The sequence below is a fragment of the Camelina sativa genome, chromosome 14, assembly GCF_000633955.1.
Source record: "Camelina sativa cultivar DH55 chromosome 14, Cs, whole genome shotgun sequence".
In the NCBI taxonomy this organism is placed as follows: Eukaryota; Viridiplantae; Streptophyta; class Magnoliopsida; order Brassicales; family Brassicaceae; genus Camelina; species Camelina sativa.
In genome coordinates, this window is record NC_025698.1 from 25,419,497 (window position 1) to 25,445,885 (window position 26,389).

A 26,389-nucleotide genomic window follows, 5' to 3' on the forward strand; every position below is an offset into this window, starting at 1 on the left:
ATTTTCATTTTACCGAAGATACGAGATAATTAAATAAAATGGTATTTTTTTTTTTTCAGAATTGTATAATATTTCTTAAACAAAAAAGGACTAAATTAGCTAAAATGTTAAGTGTATTTTTTTGTAAGCAGCTAAAAAATTGTCAGAAAGAACGTAAAGTAAAGTAAGAATTTTTCCAATTTTGCAGGTAAATTAATTACTTAATCCGGGTTATGTCGACAACCGTGTCTTCTCGTTTGTTCTGCGCACTAATCATGGTTCTGATTCTAAAAAGTTTTTTCTTTTTAATTCGCCGTTGTTGCAGAAGAGACATAAAACCCAAAATAACATAAAAAGGCACAAAAACAAAAAACAGAGTAAAAGAGTCTGAGAGATTGGTCGGGAGAGTAAGAGGTTTTAATTGTCTCCTGTCTCCTGAATCGCGGCCACTTCGCCGTCAAAAAATATCACAGAGATTCTCATTGGGCCGCCATTGATGAACCCAACCTACTCGACTGTGATGACACATAATGTGAATGTTCTGTCTATTTTTACATCTCCCCTCACACACCGATGATATAACAATAACAAGTCTTGCTGAGGTTTGAAGAAAGAACATCAAATCAAAACCCCCGACCCAATTCCGAATTTGACTTCATTGCTTCTTACTGAGACAAAGGTACTCACTTTTTTTTGGTTAGAGGCTTTTGATTGCTTATTCTATTCACTTCCTTAGTTTCAGGAACCGTCTTTTCTTGTTCTATATATTATCCTTAAGTTAGTACCTTTGTAGTGAATGAACATTTCACATCGATTTATGCAAGTTCAGAGGATTGAGTCGGGTTAGTTTTTTTCTTTGTTGTTGTTGTTTCTAATGGAAGATTTGGTTTCACACTTTTGGTCTTAGGTTTAAACATTGAGGAGTTTACGGTCCGTGTACTGCGTTGAGGCTACAAGAAGAAGGTTTATATATAAAGGAAAAAGGAAGAAGCTTTTTTTCTTTTTTGCAAAGTTGTGATTGAAATGATGAGTGTGGTGGGAAGAAGTGAAGTTGTTGATGATGTGTTCTTTGATTCATCCGATGTTTTGTCTGTTGGTGAACAACTAGTAGTAGTAGAAGAAGAAGAAGAAGCAGAGTTTCTAGTTTGGTCAGGTGAGCCAGTTAGTGTTGAGGAGCGTCGTGAAAGGTTTCTCAAGAGAATGGGTTTATTAGTAAAAGAGAGATTTGAGTCCTTGAGTTTGGAGAGGATGACAAGCGATGAGGTTACTAGTTCTTCTTCAGATTCATCTCTATGTGATAATGAGTTGCAGTGTTGTGTTAGAGAGGAGAATTATGGATCAACCACTTCAATGTCTGATGATGAACTAGAAGGAGAGGATGATGATGATGTTTCAGAAGAGATCTTAACCAGTGCTTCTGTAAGTCCATCTCGGAGTCTCGGCAAGAAAAGCGCGAAGAAATGGTTGTTTAGTTGCTTTGCAGGAGAAAAGGATAAAGATTTCAAATACAACAAATCGAGTGAAGCGACGATGAGCAAAGTGAAGGTGAAGACTAATAAGAAGAGTCATGTAGAGTTATCTGCAACTTACATGGTACAAAAGATTAATGGACACAAGGGGAAAATTTGGGTATTGAAGTTTAGTCCTGATGGTAAATACTTAGCTACAGGAGGTGAAGATGGAGTTGTAAAGATATGGCGAATCACGCTATCGGATTCTTTACTCGCCTCTTTTATGCGACAGCAAGAACCAATAAGCCAACAAGAAGCATTGGTTCTGTTCCCTCAGAAAGCTTTTCATATCGAAGAAACACCGTTTCAAGAACTCTATGGTCATACCGGAGATGTCTTGGACTTAGCATGGTCAGACTCAAACGTGAGTGTTAGTTTGTTTGGTCGTTTGTTTAAAATCTTTTTCTTTGTTTCATTACTTATGAATCTGTTTTTGGGCTTTTTGCAGTTGCTTGTTTCAGCTTCTAAGGACAAGACAGTCCGGTTATGGAGAATTGGTTGTGATCAATGTCTTCATGTCTTCCATCATAACAACTACGGTAACTTGTTTTCTCATCTCAAGTTGTTCTCAAATCTTTGCAAAAACGTTTTGTTTGTTTACTCACTACTGTTTGTTGCTTTTGTCTTTCCAAATACAGTGACTTGTGTTCAATTCAATCCTGTAAATAAGAACAACTTCATAAGTGGATCTATAGATGGAAAAGCTCGAATCTGGGGTTTGTCGGAAGAGAGAGTCGTCGTTTGGACCGATGTCCATGATTCCATTTCTGCTATTAGTTACCAACCAAACGGAAATGTAAATTTTTGTCATTCACTGGTCTCTCTTTTTTATTCCAAAGATCATCATCACTGAGATTTGCTCTGTTCTGGCTTCAGGGGTTCGTTGTTGGTTGCATCACCGGAACTTGTAGGTTCTATCAAATCTCAGGTAACGATGTGATGATGGATGAACAGATTCTTATCCGGGGACGGAATAGAATCACCGCCGTTGAGTTTTGTCCTGGAAGCTCCGAGAGAGTAATGGTATCTTCCGACGATTCGAAAGTTCGAGTATTTGATAAAGCTCAAATCTTTCACAAATTCAAAGGTAGAACCTTGAATCATCTGAGTCGTATTCTTTTTTACAATTCTTGAAATCGTGTTTTGAGGTTTTTTTTTATGTTTCAGCTCCGTCGAAATATGGGAGACAATCGTCGGCGTCGTTTGTTTATTCCGCCGGGAAGAATATTTTATCAGTCCGACGAGGTCTCGGAATCTATCTCTGGAACAACGATGGTTGTCCGGCGAAGAAACGAGCGGAATCGTCGAGTTCTTTCGAGTATTTTAAATCGCCGGGTGTATCCGCGGCGGCGGCTTGGACTGCGCCAGGAATGGAAGTATCGAAAGCGGTCGAATCAGGGCGAGCGCTGAGACAATTACAAAGCTCCGGGAGATTGTCTCGGTCCTGCCGTGTTACCGCCACGTGGCCGGAGGAGAAGCTACTGATGATGAATGTAGGAATTTACGATAGTACTACCCTCCCCGTCGGCGGGTTTGATTTTGCCGAGGCGTGGAGGCTGGTCATCGTGACGGCGAGCTTGGATGGGATGATTAGGACATTCCATAACTATGGACTGCCACGTAGATTATAGTGATTCGATATTTTTAGTTTTATTTTGTTTTGTTGTCTAAATATAGATATTATTATAGTTTTCGATTGATTCACTTCCAAGTTCCTCTACCTGTATAATGGACCTAATGGTATTGTTCAAGCCTCTATGTCAATGATACTCTATCGGTCTGAATGGTAGCTGTGGTCGGAGCAGACAAATCCGTTTGCGGATCAAATCATGTGAATTTATTTTCGGTACTAAGTAATTTCACTATATCACTTATTTCCACCATTTCAGAGAAGACCTTAAAGAAAATATCCCTTCTTCTAACCTCTCTCCCCTCTCTCTATCTTTTCTCCATTATGGAAAATAGCATTGAAGTCCCCAATCATATACTATTTGTCTCTTCTTCCAACACAACACCTACTAATTCTTCCCATACTACATTTCTCATACTAATATTCAGGTCGCCATATACACATGAGAGATAAAAATTTGACGCACGAAACTGAACTTGAACATCAATCAAATTTTTATCCTCAAAAAGGATATCCAATTGGATACTGTTCTTCCACAAAAAAGCTAAACCCCCATATTCTCCAACAGGGTCCACAATTAAAAGTCTATCATACCCCAACATACAAATCCACTAAACTATATCTACATTGCATCATCTCCATCAAAAACAAAATCTCAGGGAAATGTTTTTTAAGCATCTCCTTGAGACGAGTAATCACCAAGTCTGAGACGAGAAATCACCAAGTCTTGAGACCGTCCCAAGCCTTGACAATTCTAACTAAGGATGCTCATTAAACATTGGGTGATCCCTCATTTAGGAGCACCATATAAGGGTTAAACTTGGGGACTTTTGCAGTGCTTTCTCCTCCATAAACTGCTTTTTCTTCTTATCATTTGCATACCGATTTAAATCCAGCTGGGAGTTAGAACCACCACCAGATATATCAAGACCTTTTGGTTTAAGCTTTTTAATTCTAGTTGGAGGTCTTTTCTTTGACTTCCCCTTTTGTTGGCTTTGAGCTGGAAGATATAGCTTCAAAAAAGCCAGACCTAAAACCCGTAGCCCTATCCTGAAAGGGTTGAGACAAAGCCAAGAAAGAACCCACCAAAACTGGATCCTGATTTTTACCGTACTCACCCTTGCTGATTCTCCAAACTCAATGAAACCTCATCATTCTTCAGATAAGGACCAGTCTGCATAAGTGTATTTGTCTGAGAGCTTCCATCAAATCCTTCAAAGCCAGAAACTAAACTCTTATCCTTATTCACATCCAAATGAATAATCGGGGCAACCTCCATTATGAGAATAGTCTTTTTTGCAATCGGATCCTTCTCCACCTGTCTGACTGATATTCTAATCATGTCGGCTTTCACTTGCCAATCTCCATTATTATTCACCAGTAAGTACTGTCTCATACCATCCAACACATCTGCTGCAATCCTCTGTCTTCCAGTAGAACAGTCAATCCCCACCTGATCTTCCCTAAGAATGCCAAAAAAGGGATCTACTTCTTTCAAGAACAGGGGTTTAAGCAATTTAGGCATAGGAGAACCCAATTTATAAGATTCTTCTTCTAAATCCAACCTCTTGACCTCTCCCTCTCATATGTCAACCTTTGACATTTAAAACAACGCTTTTGAACTCTCTCATATTGAAATCGCACTACTGTAGACTCACCTTTTGGCAGTTTCAACTCTTTGGATCTCCTCAAAGGCCGAGAAAAATCAAAAAGCACCTTCACTCTAACGAACTCTTGGATTTGAGGTTTGTTCGTATAAAATGCCACTTCGAGTACTTCCCCTTTCAATTCCCCAAGAGCTGTAATATCTTTAGCAATGTAGTAATTCACTAGAAGATTCCAGATCTACACCCAAATAGGAATTCGTTGGAGATAATTAGGAGGCGAATTCTCATACCATTTATCCACTGCTAGCGACCAATCATTGTAAGTATGAGCGCCCTTAGCTAGCACTTCCAACAGATCATGCTCTGTATTGAATATAGACTGAAACCTTTCATTCGATAAAGTAATCCTCCTCATTCTCCCTGGTTTATGCCATTTTATAGGCATATCTCGAATGAGGTTCTTCATCGACTGGAACAAAGGGTTCAGGGTTCAATCTATGAGGCTAATCGAATTTCTCGCCATAGATAAAAACTTCGGGAGATCCGGACATCTCGAAAGGCTCTTCTTCTTCTTTTAGAGACATAGCCATCAACACCTTGTCCATAGCAGAAGACATGATTCAGAATTTGATGTTCTTCTTTCTCAGAACTTGATAAACTATCTTCAACAAACCCTAAAAAGCTTAGAGAATTAAGGCTAAATAAATGGGTTACAAATGATATTAAACAGGAGAAAACGACTACAAGGGAAAGAGTTTTCCAGTCTAGAGTTCTCTTTTCGACCTAGTGGAAGATACTAAACGAAAAAGAAGGTCTTAAGCCCAAAAGAGGGTGGTCTTGCAAGGTAACGAGTTCTATACTTCAATTTTTTTTTAATTAAATGTCTTAGTTATTCTTTATGATTTCTTTATAGTCTTTCACTTTTATTTTTATCTTCTATTTTCATGGTTAGTTAACAAAATTTTAATTTTCTTTTCCTATTGTTAAGTATATTTACATTTAAATTAAAATGGAGTATTTGTAAAAGTAGTAAACAAATATTATTGCTTTTTTTAGTCATCTAATCTAATTATGGTTTTAATTATATAAATAATATATAGTTAAATATAATTTTTATTCTACCATGCAATCACACATAAATATATATATATATATATATATAACCAACTAAAAATTATATTTAATTATAGTTAAGATGATAAAGTTATAATTATATAATATTTTATTACATACAAATTTAATATTATCATTAATAATTATTTGTGCCCCATACAAATATTTTTTTTAGATTTGCCACTCAGTATTTACGCTCAGTGTAGATATATGTATGTTCTAAATTCTGATCCTTATTTCCAAAATTTTCAGGATCTAGATGGTTACCTCATAAAATGGTTGATCATAAACATATTCCACTCTTTTTGGCCAAAATTACTAAAATTAAATCATAGTTGGATTCATAACGACTGTTGTGAAGGTAAGAACTGTTGTGAAGGTAAAGTCTAATTATCACTATATGAATGCAAACGTAGGCAATGATACGAATTTAACTTTTTTTGTAGTGATTCTTTTTTGTTTGGCCAAAAAGTGTACATGAATATAAATCGAAGGAGATTCAACTAAAACCTTATTGTAAGTGATTTAGATAACAAATGTAACTCTCTAATTAATAATTATTATCCGTCCTAATACTTTTTTTATCATAAGAATTATCAACAGTCCTAATACATCTAATAAAATTGATTTGGTGATTTTATCGAGCAGATGTTAAAAATTGTAAAAAAACAATTTACTTTATTTCCTTTGACAAAATACGAACATTAATTTAAAACCAAAATATAATTATACTAATTTACATGCATATATGTAAAAAAAAAAAGAATTTCTTCTTATAAAAGTGGAATAGGTGATATTCAAATCTGGTTAAAAAATTACTAAATATATATATTTTTAAATATGTAAAAAACTATTTAAATTTTAAATGTTATCAGTATTTATTATTATTCTTTTTAGTTTCAATAATTTATTTTAAGGGGATGCTATTGGTTCTATGGTTTTAATGGAATATTTTAATGGATTCCATTAAAATCATATGTTATTTAATCATTGATTTTAAATAACTTATCAAATTTATGTGTATTGGTTTTATGATTTATAAATACTTGTTAAACCCTATATTATTTGTTTAATGATTTATTTTTGGATTTTAAAATTTATTTTATGTTTTAAATATATTTGAAAGTGAACAAATTCAAATCCAAAAAAAAACGTTATTTCAAAATTCATATATTTGGATTTTCATATTTATAATTCTGTATGATTTACAAATCATTCGTATCCATCCGATAACAAGTTGACTTGGAAGGTAAACCAAAACCGGAGATAGACCAAAACTTAATTTCATTTGAATCAGTTCCGGTTAAACATTTATAAAGTTCGTAACAAATGTATTTGGTTTGGTACTCGTCGTTTTGGGTTAGTGTTGGTAGGTAGAGATTTTTGCTTTTGCATTTGCATTTGCGCCTCCATTTCCATCAACGAAGAAGAAGACCACAACGAAGCCATCAAAGCCATATATATGATGGCTTAAACTCACCTACCCCCAAAATTTGCCACCAACTCCCCAATTTCTCTCCTCCTTTAAACCTTTCTCAATCCCTCCTCTTTCGAATCCTGATCATGGCGTCTTCTCTCACTTCCAAATCCATTCTCGGATCCACCAAACCCGGTTCTTCTTCTCTTCCCTCGGAGCTCCGTCGTCTCTCTTCTCCCGCCGTTCAGATCTCAATCCGTTCCCAACCCAGGAAGAACTTCCGTGAGTTCTCTCTCTCCCCGATTATTTTCGAAAATTTCTAGCGTAAAGAAGAAAGATGTGTGATTTGAATCTTTAGGGTAGTTCTGGTTGATTGAATTGATTCACATTTCCATTAGAACACAGAGGGGAGATTGAAAAGGTCAAAGCTTTTAATAGTTTTTGATATTGGGTTTTTAAAATTGGCAGAGATACAAGCTACTGGAAGCTCATATGGGACTCATTTTAGAGTTTCCACGTTTGGAGAATCACATGGAGGAGGAGTTGGTTGTATCATTGATGGATGTCCTCCTCGAATTCCTCTCTCTGAATCTGATTTGCAATTTGATCTTGATAGGAGGTATATTCAGGAACAAAGCTCTTATTATGTATGTAACCTTAGAAAGATGATCTCTTGATGAGGTTCTCTTACATGTTGGTTTGGTTTATTAGGAGACCTGGTCAGAGCAGGATCACCACTCCTAGAAAAGAAACTGATACCTGCAGGATATCTTCTGGAGTCTCCGAAGGTCTAGTTTAGTTTCTCTTTTCATGGCTTGAATTTTTAATTAGTGTCTCAACCTTGTTCTGACTGTTAACATATATAAAATACAGGAATGACGACAGGAACACCTATCCATGTGTTTGTGCCAAACACAGATCAGAGAGGACTTGTAAGTTTTTTGAACATATCTATGCATATTAATTAGCTTGATATTGATAGATAGATTGTTTGTAATTGGCATTAGAGAAAGCATAATCGAATAGAAAGCTTGGAGGTTTTATGTAGTCTCTCTAACCTTTGATAGACTCTGTGGATTTTCAGGATTACAGTGAAATGTCGGTTGCCTATAGACCATCGCATGCTGATGCAACTTATGACATGAAGTATGGTGTCAGATCTGTGCAGGTATCTTTTGTCTAACTTATTTAAATGCTACTTCTCTTGGTAAGGTTTTATGTAGTTTAAAGGCATTGTCCGGCTTAACTTACCTTTAGTGTGATTCTTTTCAAGGGTGGAGGGAGGTCTTCAGCTAGAGAGACCATTGGAAGAGTTGCTCCTGGAGCTTTGGCCAAGAAAATTTTGAAGCAATTCGCAGGAACTGAGGTGTGTTTACTTTCTGAATTTGCAAATGGTATCATTGAACTCTTCATATCCTTTATGACATTTTTTTTTGTTCTTTCTCACCTCTGTTCTCTTTTTCTTAGTATTGCAACGAGAATTTACCTTAGTAAAAACCTAATTAACCCATTTTCTACAGATGCACGCAACTCTTATATATTTGCTTCTGGACTTGCTTATGTTTGTCTTTTTTTTTTTTTTTGTGTCTCCAGATTCTTGCCTATGTCTCCCAAGTCCACCAAGTTGTACTTCCAGAAGATTTGGTAGACCACGAGAATTTGACACTGGAANTAGTTCACTTTATTACTAAGGATTTTGATATTGGTTTCGGGTTCGTTGCAGCTGTGCCAATGGTGGAAGCAATGGTGGCTTTAGTTCTTGTGGATCAGTTGATGGCACAATACGCACAATGCCATTTGTTTCCAATAAACCCAGAGTTACAGGAACCTCTCCACACAGAGCAGCCGCAGAATGCTGCTGCTTTGTAAGCAAACCTCGAGCAGGTAGAGTGGGAGAGAGAGAGAGAGGCTTCACTTTTGTTGTGTGATTATTATGAATAAAAATGTTTGTTTAATTTTGTGCCCCGGTAAAAAAAGAACAAATATTTTTTGTAAGATGATTTTACTTCTGTACCCTGCTGTTATTTCAGTTAAATGTGATTTTACCACGGAACGTTAGCTATGTTTCTATCAAGTTTACAAGTTCCGTTCTGGTTGATAAAAATGTACTCTGTAATATACAAATTAAACACACATAACTAACAGTTTACGCATTACCTACTAGTTTCTCTTATGAACCAAATCGTGTCTCCGCTTACTTGTTCTCTCGTGGGGGTGAAGCAACGTTTTCACATGTGTTACTTGGTTTTCTTGTTATCGTCTTTGTTCTGTTCGAGAACCACTGGAGCAGCCGGAATGCTGAACCACCACTCTTTAAGCCGCCGCATTAGCCGCTCTGTGCTTGCTCTACGCGGTGGCGAATATCTGGTGAACAGCTCTAGAAACACCACCAGAACCAAGTAGTTACAAGGCATGAATACCATCATCAACGCAGCAATGACAACCGCAACTGCAAACTTTTCACTCGCCTGTGGGAAAAGTGAGAGTAATAAAGCTCGGAACTTGAGTAGAACAATGTTTCCGTCTTGGATTAGCTCTTCGAGCTGCGAAATCGCGTTTTGGACCGCTAAAAGCTGTTCCATTGTGTTCATAGGAGGAGGTGTGATAACTTTCAGCTCGATCATTGCTTTCTCCCTATTGCTGAAACATCTCGTAAGAAGTATGAAACCCGCTAAAAAGAGAGACGCAATCGCACAAACATAGCCTATCCATCCCCTAAACAAAAAGAAATCCGACCAATACAGTTCAGATAATTGTAACTAACAAAAACAAACACAAAAAAAGATTTCAAAACACGTTACCTGTAAATTATTAAAGTAGAGAAGAGACAGAAAACAAAAGACTTGAATGGATCATCCCAATATGCTAACGACAAAAACCAGTTCCCCATTTCCATAACCGGAAGTAGCAGTTCCTGCAAAACCTCAGTCTCTAAGTCCTATTGCATGAATTGTTGTGTGTGTGTGTGTGTTTTTTTGTTTTGTCCTTTACCTTCATCACTGCTGCATTGGTGTCAATTCCATCAACTTTGACTCCATTAACAGTCTCTTGAGCAAGAACCACTTTCTCGTAGTTCTTTCTTGATTGCTTAACCGCTTTCTCCAATGGGTTCACATCTCCAACCATCACGTCACCTACCACAAGACTACTATTACTCGTTGGACTCGTTGCTCCGAAAACCGAACCCAATTGCGAAACCATATCCGATGCCGACATTGACTGCAATGTCCCTGTTAAAAGAAGTTTTGTCTAAGATATAATTCTATAAGACCACAAAAAATACAGTTTGCATAATATGTAGTTAAAGTTACCGATGTCTTTGGCTTTGTTTGTCCGCTCCAGAACTCTAGAACTAGACATCTCTGCAAGCGTCTCCAGAATACGATCGCCACCAGGAAGCTGATCGCAGAGATTGAACGGGAGAAGATTTCCGTAACGTACAGGGGTAGTTAACCCGAGTTCTTGAACTGCTTGCACACGCAAGATACCGAGCACAGCTTTTGAGATAGCTTCATCTTTCGCCACACCGCTGCTGATCTTGAACTTTTTTATGTATCTATGAACATATAACACTTCTAGGATTATAGAGAGCCAGTAATCTCGTCGTGTGTGGCCCTTGAGCTCTGGGAACTCCATTACTACTGGTTCTGGTCTACAGAAGAGTGCCATCAAAATATGTAAACTGAATCAGTCAAATAAAGAAGTGGATAGAAAACAAAAGCTTTTTAACTGACTTAAATAATTCATCTCTTACAGGGAAATAGACTTGTAAGAGACAGCCTTATCGAAAAGCCGAGNCGTGCTGTGAATTTTCTGCAACTTTCATCCACCACTATAACCATTTTCGTAATTACTTTTTTGTTGCCACTTCTTATTATGGCTCTTGTAATAACATTCTTACCTAATTTTGTTCTTTTTTCAGATAGAAAATAACATTGTTAGATGCCCTAATCCTGAGTATGCGGAAAAGATGATAGCTGCGATTGATGCTGTCANTGGAGGAGGTGTGATAACTTTCAGCTCGATCATTGCTTTCTCCCTATTGCTGAAACATCTCGTAAGAACTATAAAACCCGCTAAAAAGAGAGACGCAATCGCACAAACATAGCCTATCCATCCCCTAAACAAAAAGAAATCCGACCAATACAGTTCAGATAATTGTAACTAACAAAAACAAACACAAAAAAAGATTTCAAANCGGTGGTGTTGTGACCTGCATTGTTCGGAATGCACCACGTGTATGAACTCACTATACCATGAGCTTAATCTGTGTGTCGTCCTGTAGTCTGATTGCATGAATGATTCTTGAAACTACTATACGCAGGGGCTTGGTACACCGGTTTTNTTAACCAACCGAATAGATAGGAATTTTGGAAAATCTCCACACCTTGTCTGCACAGAGAGGAACATACCTGGCCATGCTNGTCACCTACCACAAGACTACTATTACTCGTTGGACTCGTTGCTCCGAAAACCGAACCCAATTGCGAAACCATATCCGATGCCGACATTGACTGCAATGTCCCTGTTAAAAGAAGTTTTGTCTAAGATATAATTCTATAAGACCACAAAAAATACAGTTTGCATAATATATAACTGAAGTTACCTGTGTCTTTGGCTTTGTTTGTCCGCTCAAGAACTCTAGAACTAGACATCTCTGCAAGCGTCTCTAGAATACGATCACCACCAGGAAGCTGATCGCAGAGATTGAACGGGAGAAGATTTTCGTAACGTACAGGGGTAGTTAACCCGAGTTCTTGAATGGCTTGCACACGCAAGATACCGAGCACAGCTTTTGAGATAGCTTCATCTTTCGCTACACCGGTGTTGATCTTGAACTTCTTTATGTATCTATGAGCATATAACACTTCTAGGATTATAGAGAGCCAGTAATCTCGTCGCGTGTGGCCCTTGAGTTCTGGGAACTCCATTACTACTGGTTCTGGTCTACAGAAGAGGGTCATCAAAATATGTAAACTGAATCAGTGAAATAAAGAAGTGGATAGAAAACAAAAGGTTTTTAACTGACTTAAATAAATCATTTCTTACAGGGAAATAGACTTGTAAGAGACAGCCTTATCGAAAAGCCGAGTTCCCCAAGGACCAGTTAACTCTGGTTTAATGACTTGTTTCAGATCGTCAGATAGGCTATAACGCTTTGGTATGTCAAAAGACACAACCTTTATAGCCTCGAAATATAGCGAATGATCAGTCAGAATCAAGCGACCTGCATTTAACAATACTCAATTCAACTAACCGAATAGATTAGGAATTTACAAAATCTCCACACCTTTTCTGCACAGAGAGGAACATACCTGGCCATGCAGATATTCCAATATGTTCTAGAACTGGTTGGGTAGTAACTGTCCCGTCGACCTCGAGTATCTTTTCTCCTTTTGATCGAACACCAGAAAGCAAAGATGACTCGGACTNGTTTGGAAGTGGCTTTGCAGGTATAGAAAGTTATATTTTGCTCTTCTTTGACCAGTCTAAAATAACCCCTCTGGAGCAGTATAAATCATACGCAATGAACTTACAGGTACCTATTTGACTGGTCTTGAACACAATGATGAGTTCTATACCGATAAAAATGGAAGAATACGTACAAGAACAAACCGGTCCGGTGGAATTCAGGTTGGTTAAGTCTTGAATGTAATATGTCAATAAACTAGTTTTTTTTTTTTTTCTCCCGAGAGATTCCTTATATTGGTCAAATTGCATAGGGAGGGATCTCAAATGGTGAAATAATAAACATGAGAGTAGCCTTCAAGCCAACATCAACAATTGGAGTAAGTTTATGATAAAACTCATGCAGTTTCCATGTGCACATAACAAATGTCAGCTCGAGATCATTGATGTTTTCTTTCCAACTCGCAGAAGAAGCAAAATACTGTAACAAGAGACAAGGTAGAAACCGAAATGATTGCGCGTGGCCGTCATGATCCTTGTGTTGTTCCACGAGGTGATTAAGTACATCCAACCTCAAACCATTGAATAGTTCACTTTATTACTAAGGATTTTGATATTGGTTTCGGGTTCGTTGCAGCTGTGCCAATGGTGGAAGCAATGGTGGCTTTAGTTCTTGTGGATCAGTTGATGGCACAATACGCACAATGCCATTTGTTTCCAATAAACCCAGAGTTACAGGAACCTCTCCACACAGAGCAGCCGCAGAATGCTGCTGCTTTGTAAGCAAACCTCGAGCAGGTAGAGTGGGAGAGAGAGAGAGAGGCTTCACTTTTGTTGTGTGATTATTATGAATAAAAATGTTTGTTTAATTTTGTGCCCCGGTAAAAAAAGAACAAATATTTTTTGTAAGATGATTTTACTTCTGTACCCTGCTGTTATTTCAGTTAAATGTGATTTTACCACGGAACGTTAGCTATGTTTCTATCAAGTTTACAAGTTCCGTTCTGGTTGATAAAAATGTACTCTGTAATATACAAATTAAACACACATAACTAACAGTTTACGCATTACCTACTAGTTTCTCTTATGAACCAAATCGTGTCTCCGCTTACTTGTTCTCTCGTGGGGGTGAAGCAACGTTTTCACATGTGTTACTTGGTTTTCTTGTTATCGTCTTTGTTCTGTTCGAGAACCACTGGAGCAGCCGGAATGCTGAACCACCACTCTTTAAGCCGCCGCATTAGCCGCTCTGTGCTTGCTCTACGCGGTGGCGAATATCTGGTGAACAGCTCTAGAAACACCACCAGAACCAAGTAGTTACAAGGCATGAATACCATCATCAACGCAGCAATGACAACCGCAACTGCAAACTTTTCACTCGCCTGTGGGAAAAGTGAGAGTAATAAAGCTCGGAACTTGAGTAGAACAATGTTTCCGTCTTGGATTAGCTCTTCGAGCTGCGAAATCGCGTTTTGGACCGCTAAAAGCTGTTCCATTGTGTTCATAGGAGGAGGTGTGATAACTTTCAGCTCGATCATTGCTTTCTCCCTATTGCTGAAACATCTCGTAAGAAGTATGAAACCCGCTAAAAAGAGAGACGCAATCGCACAAACATAGCCTATCCATCCCCTAAACAAAAAGAAATCCGACCAATACAGTTCAGATAATTGTAACTAACAAAAACAAACACAAAAAAAGATTTCAAAACACGTTACCTGTAAATTATTAAAGTAGAGAAGAGACAGAAAACAAAAGACTTGAATGGATCATCCCAATATGCTAACGACAAAAACCAGTTCCCCATTTCCATAACCGGAAGTAGCAGTTCCTGCAAAACCTCAGTCTCTAAGTCCTATTGCATGAATTGTTGTGTGTGTGTGTGTGTTTTTTTGTTTTGTCCTTTACCTTCATCACTGCTGCATTGGTGTCAATTCCATCAACTTTGACTCCATTAACAGTCTCTTGAGCAAGAACCACTTTCTCGTAGTTCTTTCTTGATTGCTTAACCGCTTTCTCCAATGGGTTCACATCTCCAACCATCACGTCACCTACCACAAGACTACTATTACTCGTTGGACTCGTTGCTCCGAAAACCGAACCCAATTGCGAAACCATATCCGATGCCGACATTGACTGCAATGTCCCTGTTAAAAGAAGTTTTGTCTAAGATATAATTCTATAAGACCACAAAAAATACAGTTTGCATAATATGTAGTTAAAGTTACCGATGTCTTTGGCTTTGTTTGTCCGCTCCAGAACTCTAGAACTAGACATCTCTGCAAGCGTCTCCAGAATACGATCGCCACCAGGAAGCTGATCGCAGAGATTGAACGGGAGAAGATTTCCGTAACGTACAGGGGTAGTTAACCCGAGTTCTTGAACTGCTTGCACACGCAAGATACCGAGCACAGCTTTTGAGATAGCTTCATCTTTCGCCACACCGCTGCTGATCTTGAACTTTTTTATGTATCTATGAACATATAACACTTCTAGGATTATAGAGAGCCAGTAATCTCGTCGTGTGTGGCCCTTGAGCTCTGGGAACTCCATTACTACTGGTTCTGGTCTACAGAAGAGTGCCATCAAAATATGTAAACTGAATCAGTCAAATAAAGAAGTGGATAGAAAACAAAAGCTTTTTAACTGACTTAAATAATTCATCTCTTACAGGGAAATAGACTTGTAAGAGACAGCCTTATCGAAAAGCCGAGTTCCCCAAGGACCAGTTAACTCTGGTTTAATGACTTGTTTCAGATCTTCAGATAGGCTATAACGCTTTGGTGTGTCAAAAGACACAACCTTTATAGCCTCGAAATATAGCGAATGATCAGTCAGAATCAAGCGACCTGCATTTAACAATACTCAATTTTAACCAACCGAATAGATAGGAATTTTGGAAAATCTCCACACCTTGTCTGCACAGAGAGGAACATACCTGGCCATGCTGATATTCCAATATGTTCTAGAACTGGTTGGGTAGTAACTGTCCCGTCGACCTCGAGTATCTTTTCTCCTTTTGATCGAACACCAGAAAGCAAAGATGACTCGGACTGGCTCTTCATCTTCTTTATTGCTCTACAAAATGATCTCGGTTACAGATTTCACAAAGTTTTTTCTGAAGAATGGATGGAAGATTTTATTTACCTTTCGAGTCCATACAAATACTTGTCATAAACATAGAACTGAAGCCGAACACTGTNACAATACGCACAATGCCATTTGTTTCCAATAAACCCAGAGTTACAGGAACCTCTCCACACAGAGCAGCCGCAGAATGCTGCTGCTTTGTAAGCAAACCTCGAGCAGGTAGANACCTGTTTCCATCTTCGAAAATAAGTCTTGACTCAATGGATCACAAATGCAGAAATCAAAAGTGCTTACACTGGGTAATGCCTGGCTAGCAGCAGAAGGGACCTCCCAAGCAACCATCATATCNAGAGGCTTCACTTTTGTTGTGTGATTATTATGAATAAAAATGTTTGTTTAATTTTGTGCCCCGGTAAAAAAAGAACAAATATTTTTTGTAAGATGATTTTACTTCTGTACCCTGCTGTTATTTCAGTTAAATGTGATTTTACCACGGAACGTTAGCTATGTTTCTATCAAGTTTACAAGTTCCGTTCTGGTTGATAAAAATGTACTCTGTAATATACAAATTAAACACACATAACTAACAGTTTACGCATTACCTACTAGTTTCTCTTATGAACCAAATCGTGTCTCCGCTTACTTGTTCTCTCGTGGGGGTGAAGCAACGTTTTCACATGTGTTACTTGGTTTTCTTGTTATCGTCTTTGTTCTGTTCGAGAACCACTGGAGCAGCCGGAATGCTGAACCACCACTCTTTAAGCCGCCGCATTAGCCGCTCTGTGCTTGCTCTACGCGGTGGCGAATATCTGGTGAACAGCTCTAGAAACACCACCAGAACCAAGTAGTTACAAGGCATGAATACCATCATCAACGCAGCAATGACAACCGCAACTGCAAACTTTTCACTCGCCTGTGGGAAAAGTGAGAGTAATAAAGCTCGGAACTTGAGTAGAACAATGTTTCCGTCTTGGATTAGCTCTTCGAGCTGCGAAATCGCGTTTTGGACCGCTAAAAGCTGTTCCATTGTGTTCATAGGAGGAGGTGTGATAACTTTCAGCTCGATCATTGCTTTCTCCCTATTGCTGAAACATCTCGTAAGAAGTATGAAACCCGCTAAAAAGAGAGACGCAATCGCACAAACATAGCCTATCCATCCCCTAAACAAAAAGAAATCCGACCAATACAGTTCAGATAATTGTAACTAACAAAAACAAACACAAAAAAAGATTTCAAAACACGTTACCTGTAAATTATTAAAGTAGAGAAGAGACAGAAAACAAAAGACTTGAATGGATCATCCCAATATGCTAACGACAAAAACCAGTTCCCCATTTCCATAACCGGAAGTAGCAGTTCCTGCAAAACCTCAGTCTCTAAGTCCTATTGCATGAATTGTTGTGTGTGTGTGTGTGTTTTTTTGTTTTGTCCTTTACCTTCATCACTGCTGCATTGGTGTCAATTCCATCAACTTTGACTCCATTAACAGTCTCTTGAGCAAGAACCACTTTCTCGTAGTTCTTTCTTGATTGCTTAACCGCTTTCTCCAATGGGTTCACATCTCCAACCATCACGTCACCTACCACAAGACTACTATTACTCGTTGGACTCGTTGCTCCGAAAACCGAACCCAATTGCGAAACCATATCCGATGCCGACATTGACTGCAATGTCCCTGTTAAAAGAAGTTTTGTCTAAGATATAATTCTATAAGACCACAAAAAATACAGTTTGCATAATATGTAGTTAAAGTTACCGATGTCTTTGGCTTTGTTTGTCCGCTCCAGAACTCTAGAACTAGACATCTCTGCAAGCGTCTCCAGAATACGATCGCCACCAGGAAGCTGATCGCAGAGATTGAACGGGAGAAGATTTCCGTAACGTACAGGGGTAGTTAACCCGAGTTCTTGAACTGCTTGCACACGCAAGATACCGAGCACAGCTTTTGAGATAGCTTCATCTTTCGCCACACCGCTGCTGATCTTGAACTTTTTTATGTATCTATGAACATATAACACTTCTAGGATTATAGAGAGCCAGTAATCTCGTCGTGTGTGGCCCTTGAGCTCTGGGAACTCCATTACTACTGGTTCTGGTCTACAGAAGAGTGCCATCAAAATATGTAAACTGAATCAGTCAAATAAAGAAGTGGATAGAAAACAAAAGCTTTTTAACTGACTTAAATAATTCATCTCTTACAGGGAAATAGACTTGTAAGAGACAGCCTTATCGAAAAGCCGAGTTCCCCAAGGACCAGTTAACTCTGGTTTAATGACTTGTTTCAGATCTTCAGATAGGCTATAACGCTTTGGTGTGTCAAAAGACACAACCTTTATAGCCTCGAAATATAGCGAATGATCAGTCAGAATCAAGCGACCTGCATTTAACAATACTCAATTTTAACCAACCGAATAGATAGGAATTTTGGAAAATCTCCACACCTTGTCTGCACAGAGAGGAACATACCTGGCCATGCTGATATTCCAATATGTTCTAGAACTGGTTGGGTAGTAACTGTCCCGTCGACCTCGAGTATCTTTTCTCCTTTTGATCGAACACCAGAAAGCAAAGATGACTCGGACTGGCTCTTCATCTTCTTTATTGCTCTACAAAATGATCTCGGTTACAGATTTCACAAAGTTTTTTCTGAAGAATGGATGGAAGATTTTATTTACCTTTCGAGTCCATACAAATACTTGTCATAAACATAGAACTGAAGCCGAACACTGTTTGAGGCAGAAGTCAGCATCCCGAACAGATTCTCACATATGATCACATCAGCTATTATAGGAACTGCTGGAGCAATCCGGGAGAAGGCTTCTAAACCAACAGTTGGATCTTCATCAACCTGTTTCCATCTTCGAAAATAAGTCTTGACTCAATGGATCACAAATGCAGAAATCAAAAGTGCTTACACTGGGTAATGCCTGGCTAGCAGCAGAAGGGACCTCCCAAGCAACCATCATATCAAAAGTTAAACGCCGAAAGTCTTTATCACTTAGATGACCAGTTACTCCTACAGAGAGTGCAAGTGCCCTGAAACAGCAATACTCTAGAAAGTTTCTTGGAAACATTGAAGGCTGCTTTACAGATTCAGACGCCTCTTGTTTGAAACTATCTTGTAACTCACTTACTGAAACACCAAGTACCCTGCATCAAACGTTTCTCATTACTAGTCTATATAGAAACTACAAATCCATTCCACAAGAAAATGATTNTAAAGTAGAGAAGAGACAGAAAACAAAAGACTTGAATGGATCATCCCAATATGCTAACGACAAAAACCAGTTCCCCATTTCCATAACCGGAAGTAGCAGTTCCTGCAAAACCTCAGTCTCTAAGTCCTATTGCATGAATTGTTGTGTGTGTGTGTGTGTTTTTTTGTTTTGTCCTTTACCTTCATCACTGCTGCATTGGTGTCAATTCCATCAACTTTGACTCCATTAACAGTCTCTTGAGCAAGAACCACTTTCTCGTAGTTCTTTCTTGATTGCTTAACCGCTTTCTCCAATGGGTTCACATCTCCAACCATCACGTCACCTACCACAAGACTACTATTACTCGTTGGACTCGTTGCTCCGAAAACCGAACCCAATTGCGAAACCATATCCGATGCCGACATTGACTGCAATGTCCCTGTTAAAAGAAGTTTTGTCTAAGATATAATTCTATAAGACCACAAAAAATACAGTTTGCATAATATGTAGTTAAAGTTACCGATGTCTTTGGCTTTGTTTGTCCGCTCCAGAACTCTAGAACTAGACATCTCTGCAAGCGTCTCCAGAATACGATCGCCACCAGGAAGCTGATCGCAGAGATTGAACGGGAGAAGATTTCCGTAACGTACAGGGGTAGTTAACCCGAGTTCTTGAACTGCTTGCACACGCAAGATACCGAGCACAGCTTTTGAGATAGCTTCATCTTTCGCCACACCGCTGCTGATCTTGAACTTTTTTATGTATCTATGAACATATAACACTTCTAGGATTATAGAGAGCCAGTAATCTCGTCGTGTGTGGCCCTTGAGCTCTGGGAACTCCATTACTACTGGTTCTGGTCTACAGAAGAGTGCCATCAAAATATGTAAACTGAATCAGTCAAATAAAGAAGTGGATAGAAAACAAAAGCTTTTTAACTGACTTAAATAATTCATCTCTTACAGGGAAATAGACTTGTAAGAGACAGCCTTATCGAAAAGCCGAGTTCCCCAAGGACCAGTTAACTCTGGTTTAATGACTTGTTTCAGATCTTCAGATAGGCTATAACGCTTTGGTGTGTCAAAAGACACAACCTTTATAGCCTCGAAATATAGCGAATGATCAGTCAGAATCAAGCGACCTGCATTTAACAATACTCAATTTTAACCAACCGAATAGATAGGAATTTTGGAAAATCTCCACACCTTGTCTGCACAGAGAGGAACATACCTGGCCATGCTGATATTCCAATATGTTCTAGAACTGGTTGGGTAGTAACTGTCCCGTCGACCTCGAGTATCTTTTCTCCTTTTGATCGAACACCAGAAAGCAAAGATGACTCGGACTGGCTCTTCATCTTCTTTATTGCTCTACAAAATGATCTCGGTTACAGATTTCACAAAGTTTTTTCTGAAGAATGGATGGAAGATTTTATTTACCTTTCGAGTCCATACAAATACTTGTCATAAACATAGAACTGAAGCCGAACACTGTTTGAGGCAGAAGTCAGCATCCCGAACAGATTCTCACATATGATCACATCAGCTATTATAGGAACTGCTGGAGCAATCCGGGAGAAGGCTTCTAAACCAACAGTTGGATCTTCATCAACCTGTTTCCATCTTCGAAAATAAGTCTTGACTCAATGGATCACAAATGCAGAAATCAAAAGTGCTTACACTGGGTAATGCCTGGCTAGCAGCAGAAGGGACCTCCCAAGCAACCATCATATCAAAAGTTAAACGCCGAAAGTCTTTATCACTTAGATGACCAGTTACTCCTACAGAGAGTGCAAGTGCCCTGAAACAGCAATACTCTAGAAAGTTTCTTGGAAACATTGAAGGCTGCTTTACAGATTCAGACGCCTCTTGTTTGAAACTATCTTGTAACTCACTTACTGAAACACCAAGTACCCTGCATCAAACGTTTCTCATTACTAGTCTATATAGAAACTACAAATCCATTCCACAAGAAAATGATTTCATTAACATATATCAAAACTTAGCTTATCTAGATCAAGACTTGAACTTTTTTCATATACTTGAACCCTCTTAAACCAATTCAATTCTATGGACTGAAAAGTAACTAAAGATGAGTGATGCTTACTTGGAACACCTTCGGATAANCGAATATCTGGTGAACAGCTCTAGAAACACCACCAGAACCAAGTAGTTACAAGGCATGAATACCATCATCAACGCAGCAATGACAACCGCAACTGCAAACTTTTCACTCGCCTGTGGGAAAAGTGAGAGTAATAAAGCTCGGAACTTGAGTAGAACAATGTTTCCGTCTTGGATTAGCTCTTCGAGCTGCGAAATCGCGTTTTGGACCGCTAAAAGCTGTTCCATTGTGTTCATAGGAGGAGGTGTGATAACTTTCAGCTCGATCATTGCTTTCTCCCTATTGCTGAAACATCTCGTAAGAAGTATGAAACCCGCTAAAAAGAGAGACGCAATCGCACAAACATAGCCTATCCATCCCCTAAACAAAAAGAAATCCGACCAATACAGTTCAGATAATTGTAACTAACAAAAACAAACACAAAAAAAGATTTCAAAACACGTTACCTGTAAATTATTAAAGTAGAGAAGAGACAGAAAACAAAAGACTTGAATGGATCATCCCAATATGCTAACGACAAAAACCAGTTCCCCATTTCCATAACCGGAAGTAGCAGTTCCTGCAAAACCTCAGTCTCTAAGTCCTATTGCATGAATTGTTGTGTGTGTGTGTGTGTTTTTTTGTTTTGTCCTTTACCTTCATCACTGCTGCATTGGTGTCAATTCCATCAACTTTGACTCCATTAACAGTCTCTTGAGCAAGAACCACTTTCTCGTAGTTCTTTCTTGATTGCTTAACCGCTTTCTCCAATGGGTTCACATCTCCAACCATCACGTCACCTACCACAAGACTACTATTACTCGTTGGACTCGTTGCTCCGAAAACCGAACCCAATTGCGAAACCATATCCGATGCCGACATTGACTGCAATGTCCCTGTTAAAAGAAGTTTTGTCTAAGATATAATTCTATAAGACCACAAAAAATACAGTTTGCATAATATGTAGTTAAAGTTACCGATGTCTTTGGCTTTGTTTGTCCGCTCCAGAACTCTAGAACTAGACATCTCTGCAAGCGTCTCCAGAATACGATCGCCACCAGGAAGCTGATCGCAGAGATTGAACGGGAGAAGATTTCCGTAACGTACAGGGGTAGTTAACCCGAGTTCTTGAACTGCTTGCACACGCAAGATACCGAGCACAGCTTTTGAGATAGCTTCATCTTTCGCCACACCGCTGCTGATCTTGAACTTTTTTATGTATCTATGAACATATAACACTTCTAGGATTATAGAGAGCCAGTAATCTCGTCGTGTGTGGCCCTTGAGCTCTGGGAACTCCATTACTACTGGTTCTGGTCTACAGAAGAGTGCCATCAAAATATGTAAACTGAATCAGTCAAATAAAGAAGTGGATAGAAAACAAAAGCTTTTTAACTGACTTAAATAATTCATCTCTTACAGGGAAATAGACTTGTAAGAGACAGCCTTATCGAAAAGCCGAGTTCCCCAAGGACCAGTTAACTCTGGTTTAATGACTTGTTTCAGATCTTCAGATAGGCTATAACGCTTTGGTGTGTCAAAAGACACAACCTTTATAGCCTCGAAATATAGCGAATGATCAGTCAGAATCAAGCGACCTGCATTTAACAATACTCAATTTTAACCAACCGAATAGATAGGAATTTTGGAAAATCTCCACACCTTGTCTGCACAGAGAGGAACATACCTGGCCATGCTGATATTCCAATATGTTCTAGAACTGGTTGGGTAGTAACTGTCCCGTCGACCTCGAGTATCTTTTCTCCTTTTGATCGAACACCAGAAAGCAAAGATGACTCGGACTGGCTCTTCATCTTCTTTATTGCTCTACAAAATGATCTCGGTTACAGATTTCACAAAGTTTTTTCTGAAGAATGGATGGAAGATTTTATTTACCTTTCGAGTCCATACAAATACTTGTCATAAACATAGAACTGAAGCCGAACACTGTTTGAGGCAGAAGTCAGCATCCCGAACAGATTCTCACATATGATCACATCAGCTATTATAGGAACTGCTGGAGCAATCCGGGAGAAGGCTTCTAAACCAACAGTTGGATCTTCATCAACCTGTTTCCATCTTCGAAAATAAGTCTTGACTCAATGGATCACAAATGCAGAAATCAAAAGTGCTTACACTGGGTAATGCCTGGCTAGCAGCAGAAGGGACCTCCCAAGCAACCATCATATCAAAAGTTAAACGCCGAAAGTCTTTATCACTTAGATGACCAGTTACTCCTACAGAGAGTGCAAGTGCCCTGAAACAGCAATACTCTAGAAAGTTTCTTGGAAACATTGAAGGCTGCTTTACAGATTCAGACGCCTCTTGTTTGAAACTATCTTGTAACTCACTTACTGAAACACCAAGTACCCTGCATCAAACGTTTCTCATTACTAGTCTATATAGAAACTACAAATCCATTCCACAAGAAAATGATTTCATTAACATATATCAAAACTTAGCTTATCTAGATCAAGACTTGAACTTTTTTCATATACTTGAACCCTCTTAAACCAATTCAATTCTATGGACTGAAAAGTAACTAAAGATGAGTGATGCTTACTTGGAACACCTTCGGATAACCACATTTGCTACTGGAGAGAGCTCAGGTATCCAACTAGCTCCAGCAGATGGAGAATTCTCAATCTCGTCGATATCTTCATCGAAAGAACTTTGCTTGCCAAGCAACCATTTAAGTGAACTATCTTTAACCAGACCTTCTAGCACATCCATAGTTCTACTACTCGAAGACATACTTAGATTACTTCACCTGGTAAAAATCATTTCAAACAATTAGTAACAACAAAAAATTAATTGACCCTCTTCGACTAAACTGTTTCTGATCATCCTTCATTTGATAAAAATCTAAGCTTTATTAGAAATTTCAACTCAAAGGTTACTCATGACATAGAGAAGAAAGAGGTGAATCCATATGTGTATCTGACTAATTTGTGAACATTTTCCCAAATTTACAGAGGAGGAGTAGTAGATGTTTTTCTCAACTAACCCACAACTAACTTGACAACTTTAGTTTTTGTTCTCCTACAACACCATAAACGGCTCTTCTTGTTTCCTTCCAGATTCTGACGTGATTTGGGGTTTATCGAAAAGGCGACAGAAGAAGAGAAACCGAGAAAGTGAGACGGTAAAAGGATAATCTCCTCCGGTGTCGGCGTCTTGCCCAGGAAATGATAAGATACGACCATTACCACGTCAGCAGTACGTGGCTTTATTATACTTACGCCACGTCAGCTACATTAAACGGCTCAGATTTAATCGAACGGCTTTCATTTACTTACAATCGTAGCCCTACACGTGTTAAATTAATAATTCGTTGCCGTTAGATCAACCAGTTATAAACATTTTTTTTTTTTTTTAGCTTCAGTATCCTTTGGCTTCTGCCTCAGTATCCTTTGTGCGTTTCGTTGGGACGAATTTTTGTTCTGTTGATTTCAGAGATGGGTTTCTTTGTTTTTCCTTGATTTTTGTTTATTGTATTTTCGCCGTAAAATTTCATCTTTACACGTTGCATTGGTTAGTTGGGTATCTTTATGCCATGCATGTGATGACGATGTTTTAATAAATGAAATTTAGCAATCATAACAAACGAATACAAACCCAGAAAGCAGAATTTTTGAAGGCATTTAGGACCGATAGGATAAGGCAACTGAATTTTGTCAACAGAATTTATGAGAATTTTTTTTTGTCTATTCTTGTCTTTTTTGTTCCAGATTGTTTTGGAATATATAATACTTGAAGAAATCGTGGGTTTATGAACAACAGACTTGTCCTCATTAGGGATTAGTGGCAAGGGCGAACCCACGTTACGGTATAGAGGGGCAGCTGCCACCGTTAAAATTTCAGAAATAAGAGTTATTTATTATCATTTTAATTTTTGCCTCTGCTAAAAAAATATTCAATGTTCCCAACATTTTTATACCCACGTTTCTTATCAATACATAAATTTGGACTTTTTGTGTTGAATTGAAAGCCTAATTTATTTTGTTACCATTGGAAGCCCATTTAGTTGACAAAAAGAATACTACAAGCCCATTTCGTTTTAGTTGGTTTTATCTCATTCCCCCATTACACAACTAAAACGTGAGAGACTTTTCAGCTTCTTTTCTTTCTGATTTTGTTTTTAGCCAAGATTTGTTTTGTTCGTTTCCATTAAAGACGCAAAATCTCATATTCATGTATCTTTCTTGCTTCTTCTATGATTCTAGAATTTAAGTTGATCCTTTTTTATTAGATGTTTTATTATATCTCTTTCCTTTTCTACTTTGATTTTAGAAACATAGCTGAGCAGTTGAGTTTTGCAGATAAAACAATGGAGCGATATTACAAACCAACTTCTGCTTCAAATATTTATGATAATTTGGATGATTTGCCGTGAGATCCTGCTCAAAAAAAAAAGAATATTGGATTATCATCCAAATCAAAGAGATGAAGTAAGGCGCAAGTACTTATCTAGAGGTCCATGTCAACCTTATGATCATATTTTTCTTCAGAAAAGAATTGGAACTGCATTGAGGCGATTTAATTCAGCTTGGTTTGGTAAATACTCTACCTGGCTAGAGTATAGTACATCGACTAATAGAGCTTATTGCTTGTGTTGTTATTTATTTAAAGATGAGATACCGAAAAGAGGCAACAATTATGCGTTTGTGGAAGAAGGTTTTGCTCTGTGGAATAAGCCTGAGTCACTAAGGGATCATGTGGGTGATACACCCAACACATTTCATAAGATTGCTGCTAGGAAATGTGATGATTTGTTGAATCAAGCTCAGTCTATTGTACATACTCCGCATAAGCAAGATGATGTCGTAAAAAAGGAGTATCGCGTCCGGTTGAATGCTTCGATTGATGCTTCAAGGTACTTGTTGAGACAAGGGTTACCTTTTCGTGGTCATAATGAGTCAAAAGAGTCTGCTAATAGAGATAATTTTTTAGAGCTCATTAGATACACTGGAGAACAAAATGATGGTGCACATAAGTTTATTTTGGAGAATGCTCCAAAAAATAACCAGATGATTTCTCCAGTGATTCAAAAGGATATTGCAAACTCTTTTGCAGAAGAAGTTGTGAAATCTATCATAGAAGAAATTGATCATGATGTGTTTGCTTTGTTGGTTGATGAGTCTGCAGATATCTCTGACAAGGAACAAATGGCTGTTGTTTTTCGATTTGTTGATAAGAGTGGAGCAATTAAAGAAAGATTTGTTGGAGTTCTTCATGTGAAAGAAACATCTTCTTTATCTCTGAAGTCTGCAATTGATGGTTTATTTGCAAAATATGGGTTAAGCTTGACAAAGGTTAGAGGACAAGGTTATGAC

General features: G+C 38.3%; 8 protein-coding genes across 11 annotated transcripts in view; 5 read left to right on the forward strand and 3 right to left on the reverse strand.

Moving 5' to 3' along the window:
• Positions 329 to 3,210, forward strand: LOC104742429 (uncharacterized WD repeat-containing protein C3H5.08c-like). Its single transcript, XM_010463441.1, has 6 exons — positions 329 to 658; positions 887 to 1,854; positions 1,939 to 2,029; positions 2,129 to 2,286; positions 2,367 to 2,577; positions 2,658 to 3,210. Exons 2-6 carry the CDS (start codon positions 1,003 to 1,005, stop codon positions 3,119 to 3,121), a joined length of 1,776 nt encoding a protein of 591 aa, XP_010461743.1. The 5' UTR covers positions 329 to 658; positions 887 to 1,002; the 3' UTR covers positions 3,122 to 3,210.
• Positions 7,204 to 8,056, forward strand: LOC104743974 (chorismate synthase, chloroplastic-like). The gene is made up of 3 exons (XM_010465002.2): positions 7,204 to 7,539; positions 7,726 to 7,876; positions 7,969 to 8,056. Exons 1-3 carry the CDS (start codon positions 7,404 to 7,406, stop codon positions 8,054 to 8,056), a joined length of 375 nt encoding a protein of 124 aa, XP_010463304.1. The 5' UTR covers positions 7,204 to 7,403.
• On the forward strand, positions 8,133 to 9,126 carry LOC109128732 (chorismate synthase, chloroplastic-like). Its single transcript, XM_019235589.1, has 4 exons — positions 8,133 to 8,189; positions 8,342 to 8,425; positions 8,531 to 8,623; positions 8,851 to 9,126. The coding sequence occupies exons 1-4, from the start codon at positions 8,133 to 8,135 to the stop codon at positions 9,124 to 9,126; spliced, it is 510 nt and encodes a 169-aa protein (XP_019091134.1).
• LOC104742432 lies at positions 8,974 to 24,228 on the reverse strand. Of its 4 annotated transcripts, XM_010463445.2 has the most exons (12): positions 24,061 to 24,227; positions 23,617 to 23,823; positions 23,190 to 23,424; positions 22,950 to 23,122; positions 22,834 to 22,880; positions 12,573 to 12,665; positions 12,307 to 12,484; positions 11,864 to 12,204; positions 11,687 to 11,782; positions 10,249 to 10,391; positions 10,059 to 10,171; positions 8,974 to 9,972 (listed from the first exon to the last, which is right to left on the reverse strand). In XM_010463445.2, exons 2-12 carry the CDS (start codon positions 23,805 to 23,807, stop codon positions 9,495 to 9,497), a joined length of 2,088 nt encoding a protein of 695 aa, XP_010461747.1. In that variant the 5' UTR covers positions 23,808 to 23,823; positions 24,061 to 24,227; the 3' UTR covers positions 8,974 to 9,494. The 4 variants fall into 4 exon arrangements, with proteins under 4 accessions (XP_010461747.1, XP_010461748.1, XP_010461746.1 ...); XM_010463446.2 differs by lacking the exons at positions 11,687 to 11,782; positions 11,864 to 12,204 and adding an exon at positions 10,569 to 10,909 and having other exon boundaries at positions 10,249 to 10,487; positions 24,061 to 24,228; XM_010463444.2 differs by lacking the exons at positions 10,059 to 10,171; positions 10,249 to 10,391; positions 11,687 to 11,782; ... (1 more) ...; positions 12,307 to 12,484; positions 12,573 to 12,665 and adding exons at positions 21,087 to 21,434; positions 21,521 to 21,633; positions 21,711 to 21,949; positions 22,031 to 22,371; positions 22,474 to 22,651 and having other exon boundaries at positions 8,974 to 9,624; positions 22,741 to 22,880; positions 24,061 to 24,226.
• On the forward strand, positions 12,697 to 13,535 carry LOC104742430 (chorismate synthase, chloroplastic-like). The gene is made up of 5 exons (XM_010463442.2): positions 12,697 to 12,710; positions 12,797 to 12,891; positions 12,981 to 13,046; positions 13,135 to 13,219; positions 13,304 to 13,535. Exons 3-5 carry the CDS (start codon positions 13,011 to 13,013, stop codon positions 13,447 to 13,449), a joined length of 267 nt encoding a protein of 88 aa, XP_010461744.1. The 5' UTR covers positions 12,697 to 12,710; positions 12,797 to 12,891; positions 12,981 to 13,010; the 3' UTR covers positions 13,450 to 13,535.
• On the reverse strand, positions 16,223 to 18,900 carry LOC104743084. The gene is made up of 8 exons (XM_019235755.1): positions 18,669 to 18,900; positions 18,429 to 18,601; positions 18,220 to 18,359; positions 17,953 to 18,130; positions 17,510 to 17,850; positions 17,190 to 17,428; positions 17,000 to 17,112; positions 16,223 to 16,913 (listed from the first exon to the last, which is right to left on the reverse strand). Exons 1-8 carry the CDS (start codon positions 18,825 to 18,827, stop codon positions 16,436 to 16,438), a joined length of 1,821 nt encoding a protein of 606 aa, XP_019091300.1. The 5' UTR covers positions 18,828 to 18,900; the 3' UTR covers positions 16,223 to 16,435.
• LOC109128619 lies at positions 18,942 to 21,069 on the reverse strand. The gene is made up of 8 exons (XM_019235389.1): positions 21,057 to 21,069; positions 20,630 to 20,864; positions 20,390 to 20,562; positions 20,181 to 20,320; positions 19,914 to 20,091; positions 19,471 to 19,811; positions 19,151 to 19,389; positions 18,942 to 19,073 (listed from the first exon to the last, which is right to left on the reverse strand). Exons 2-8 carry the CDS (start codon positions 20,786 to 20,788, stop codon positions 18,942 to 18,944), a joined length of 1,362 nt encoding a protein of 453 aa, XP_019090934.1. The 5' UTR covers positions 20,789 to 20,864; positions 21,057 to 21,069.
• The window catches only part of LOC104743975 (zinc finger MYM-type protein 1-like), a 6,215-nt gene continuing 4,067 nt past the window's right edge, over positions 24,242 to 26,389 (forward strand). Inside the window, exons 1-2 of the mRNA XM_010465003.1 lie at positions 24,242 to 24,272; positions 25,686 to 26,368. Coding sequence (XP_010463305.1) covers positions 24,242 to 24,272; positions 25,686 to 26,368 — 714 coding nt within the window. The remainder of the gene's footprint in view (positions 24,273 to 25,685; positions 26,369 to 26,389) is intronic.

Excerpts from the sequence above, each read along its gene's own strand:
- LOC104742429 (XM_010463441.1), top strand. The coding sequence starts at position 1,003 with ATGATGAGTGTGGTGGGAAGAAGTGAAGTTGTTGATGATGTGTTCTTT. Across the intron at positions 1,855-1,938 it reads TAGCATGGTCAGACTCAAAC|TTGCTTGTTTCAGCTTCTAA; the intron begins GTGAGTGTTAGT and ends GGCTTTTTGCAG. Across the intron at positions 2,578-2,657 it reads AATCTTTCACAAATTCAAAG|CTCCGTCGAAATATGGGAGA; the intron begins GTAGAACCTTGA and ends TTTATGTTTCAG.
- LOC104743974 (XM_010465002.2), top strand. The coding sequence starts at position 7,404 with ATGGCGTCTTCTCTCACTTCCAAATCCATTCTCGGATCCACCAAACCC. Across the intron at positions 7,540-7,725 it reads CCAACCCAGGAAGAACTTCC|AGATACAAGCTACTGGAAGC; the intron begins GTGAGTTCTCTC and ends TAAAATTGGCAG. Across the intron at positions 7,877-7,968 it reads CAATTTGATCTTGATAGGAG|GAGACCTGGTCAGAGCAGGA; the intron begins GTATATTCAGGA and ends TTGGTTTATTAG.
- LOC104742430 (XM_010463442.2), top strand. The coding sequence starts at position 13,011 with ATGAGAGTAGCCTTCAAGCCAACATCAACAATTGGA. Across the intron at positions 13,047-13,134 it reads AGCCAACATCAACAATTGGA|AAGAAGCAAAATACTGTAAC; the intron begins GTAAGTTTATGA and ends TCCAACTCGCAG. Across the intron at positions 13,220-13,303 it reads TCCTTGTGTTGTTCCACGAG|CTGTGCCAATGGTGGAAGCA; the intron begins GTGATTAAGTAC and ends GGTTCGTTGCAG.
- LOC104743084 (XM_019235755.1), bottom strand. The coding sequence starts at position 18,827 with ATGTTTCCAAGAAACTTTCTAGAGTATTGCTGTTTCAGGGCACTTGCA. Across the intron at positions 18,360-18,428 it reads TATTTGTATGGACTCGAAAG|AGCAATAAAGAAGATGAAGA; the intron begins GTAAATAAAATC and ends ATCATTTTGTAG. Across the intron at positions 16,914-16,999 it reads TCTACTTTAATAATTTACAG|GGGATGGATAGGCTATGTTT; the intron begins GTAACGTGTTTT and ends CTTTTTGTTTAG.
- LOC104742432 (XM_010463446.2), bottom strand. The coding sequence starts at position 23,807 with ATGTCTTCGAGTAGTAGAACTATGGATGTGCTAGAAGGTCTGGTTAAA. Across the intron at positions 12,666-22,833 it reads CGAGTCATCTTTGCTTTCTG|GTGTTCGATCAAAAGGAGAA; the intron begins GTGTTCGATCAA and ends CTTTGCTTTCTG. Across the intron at positions 10,910-12,306 it reads TCTTACAAGTCTATTTCCCT|ACCAGAACCAGTAGTAATGG; the intron begins GTAAGAAATGAT and ends ACTCTTCTGTAG.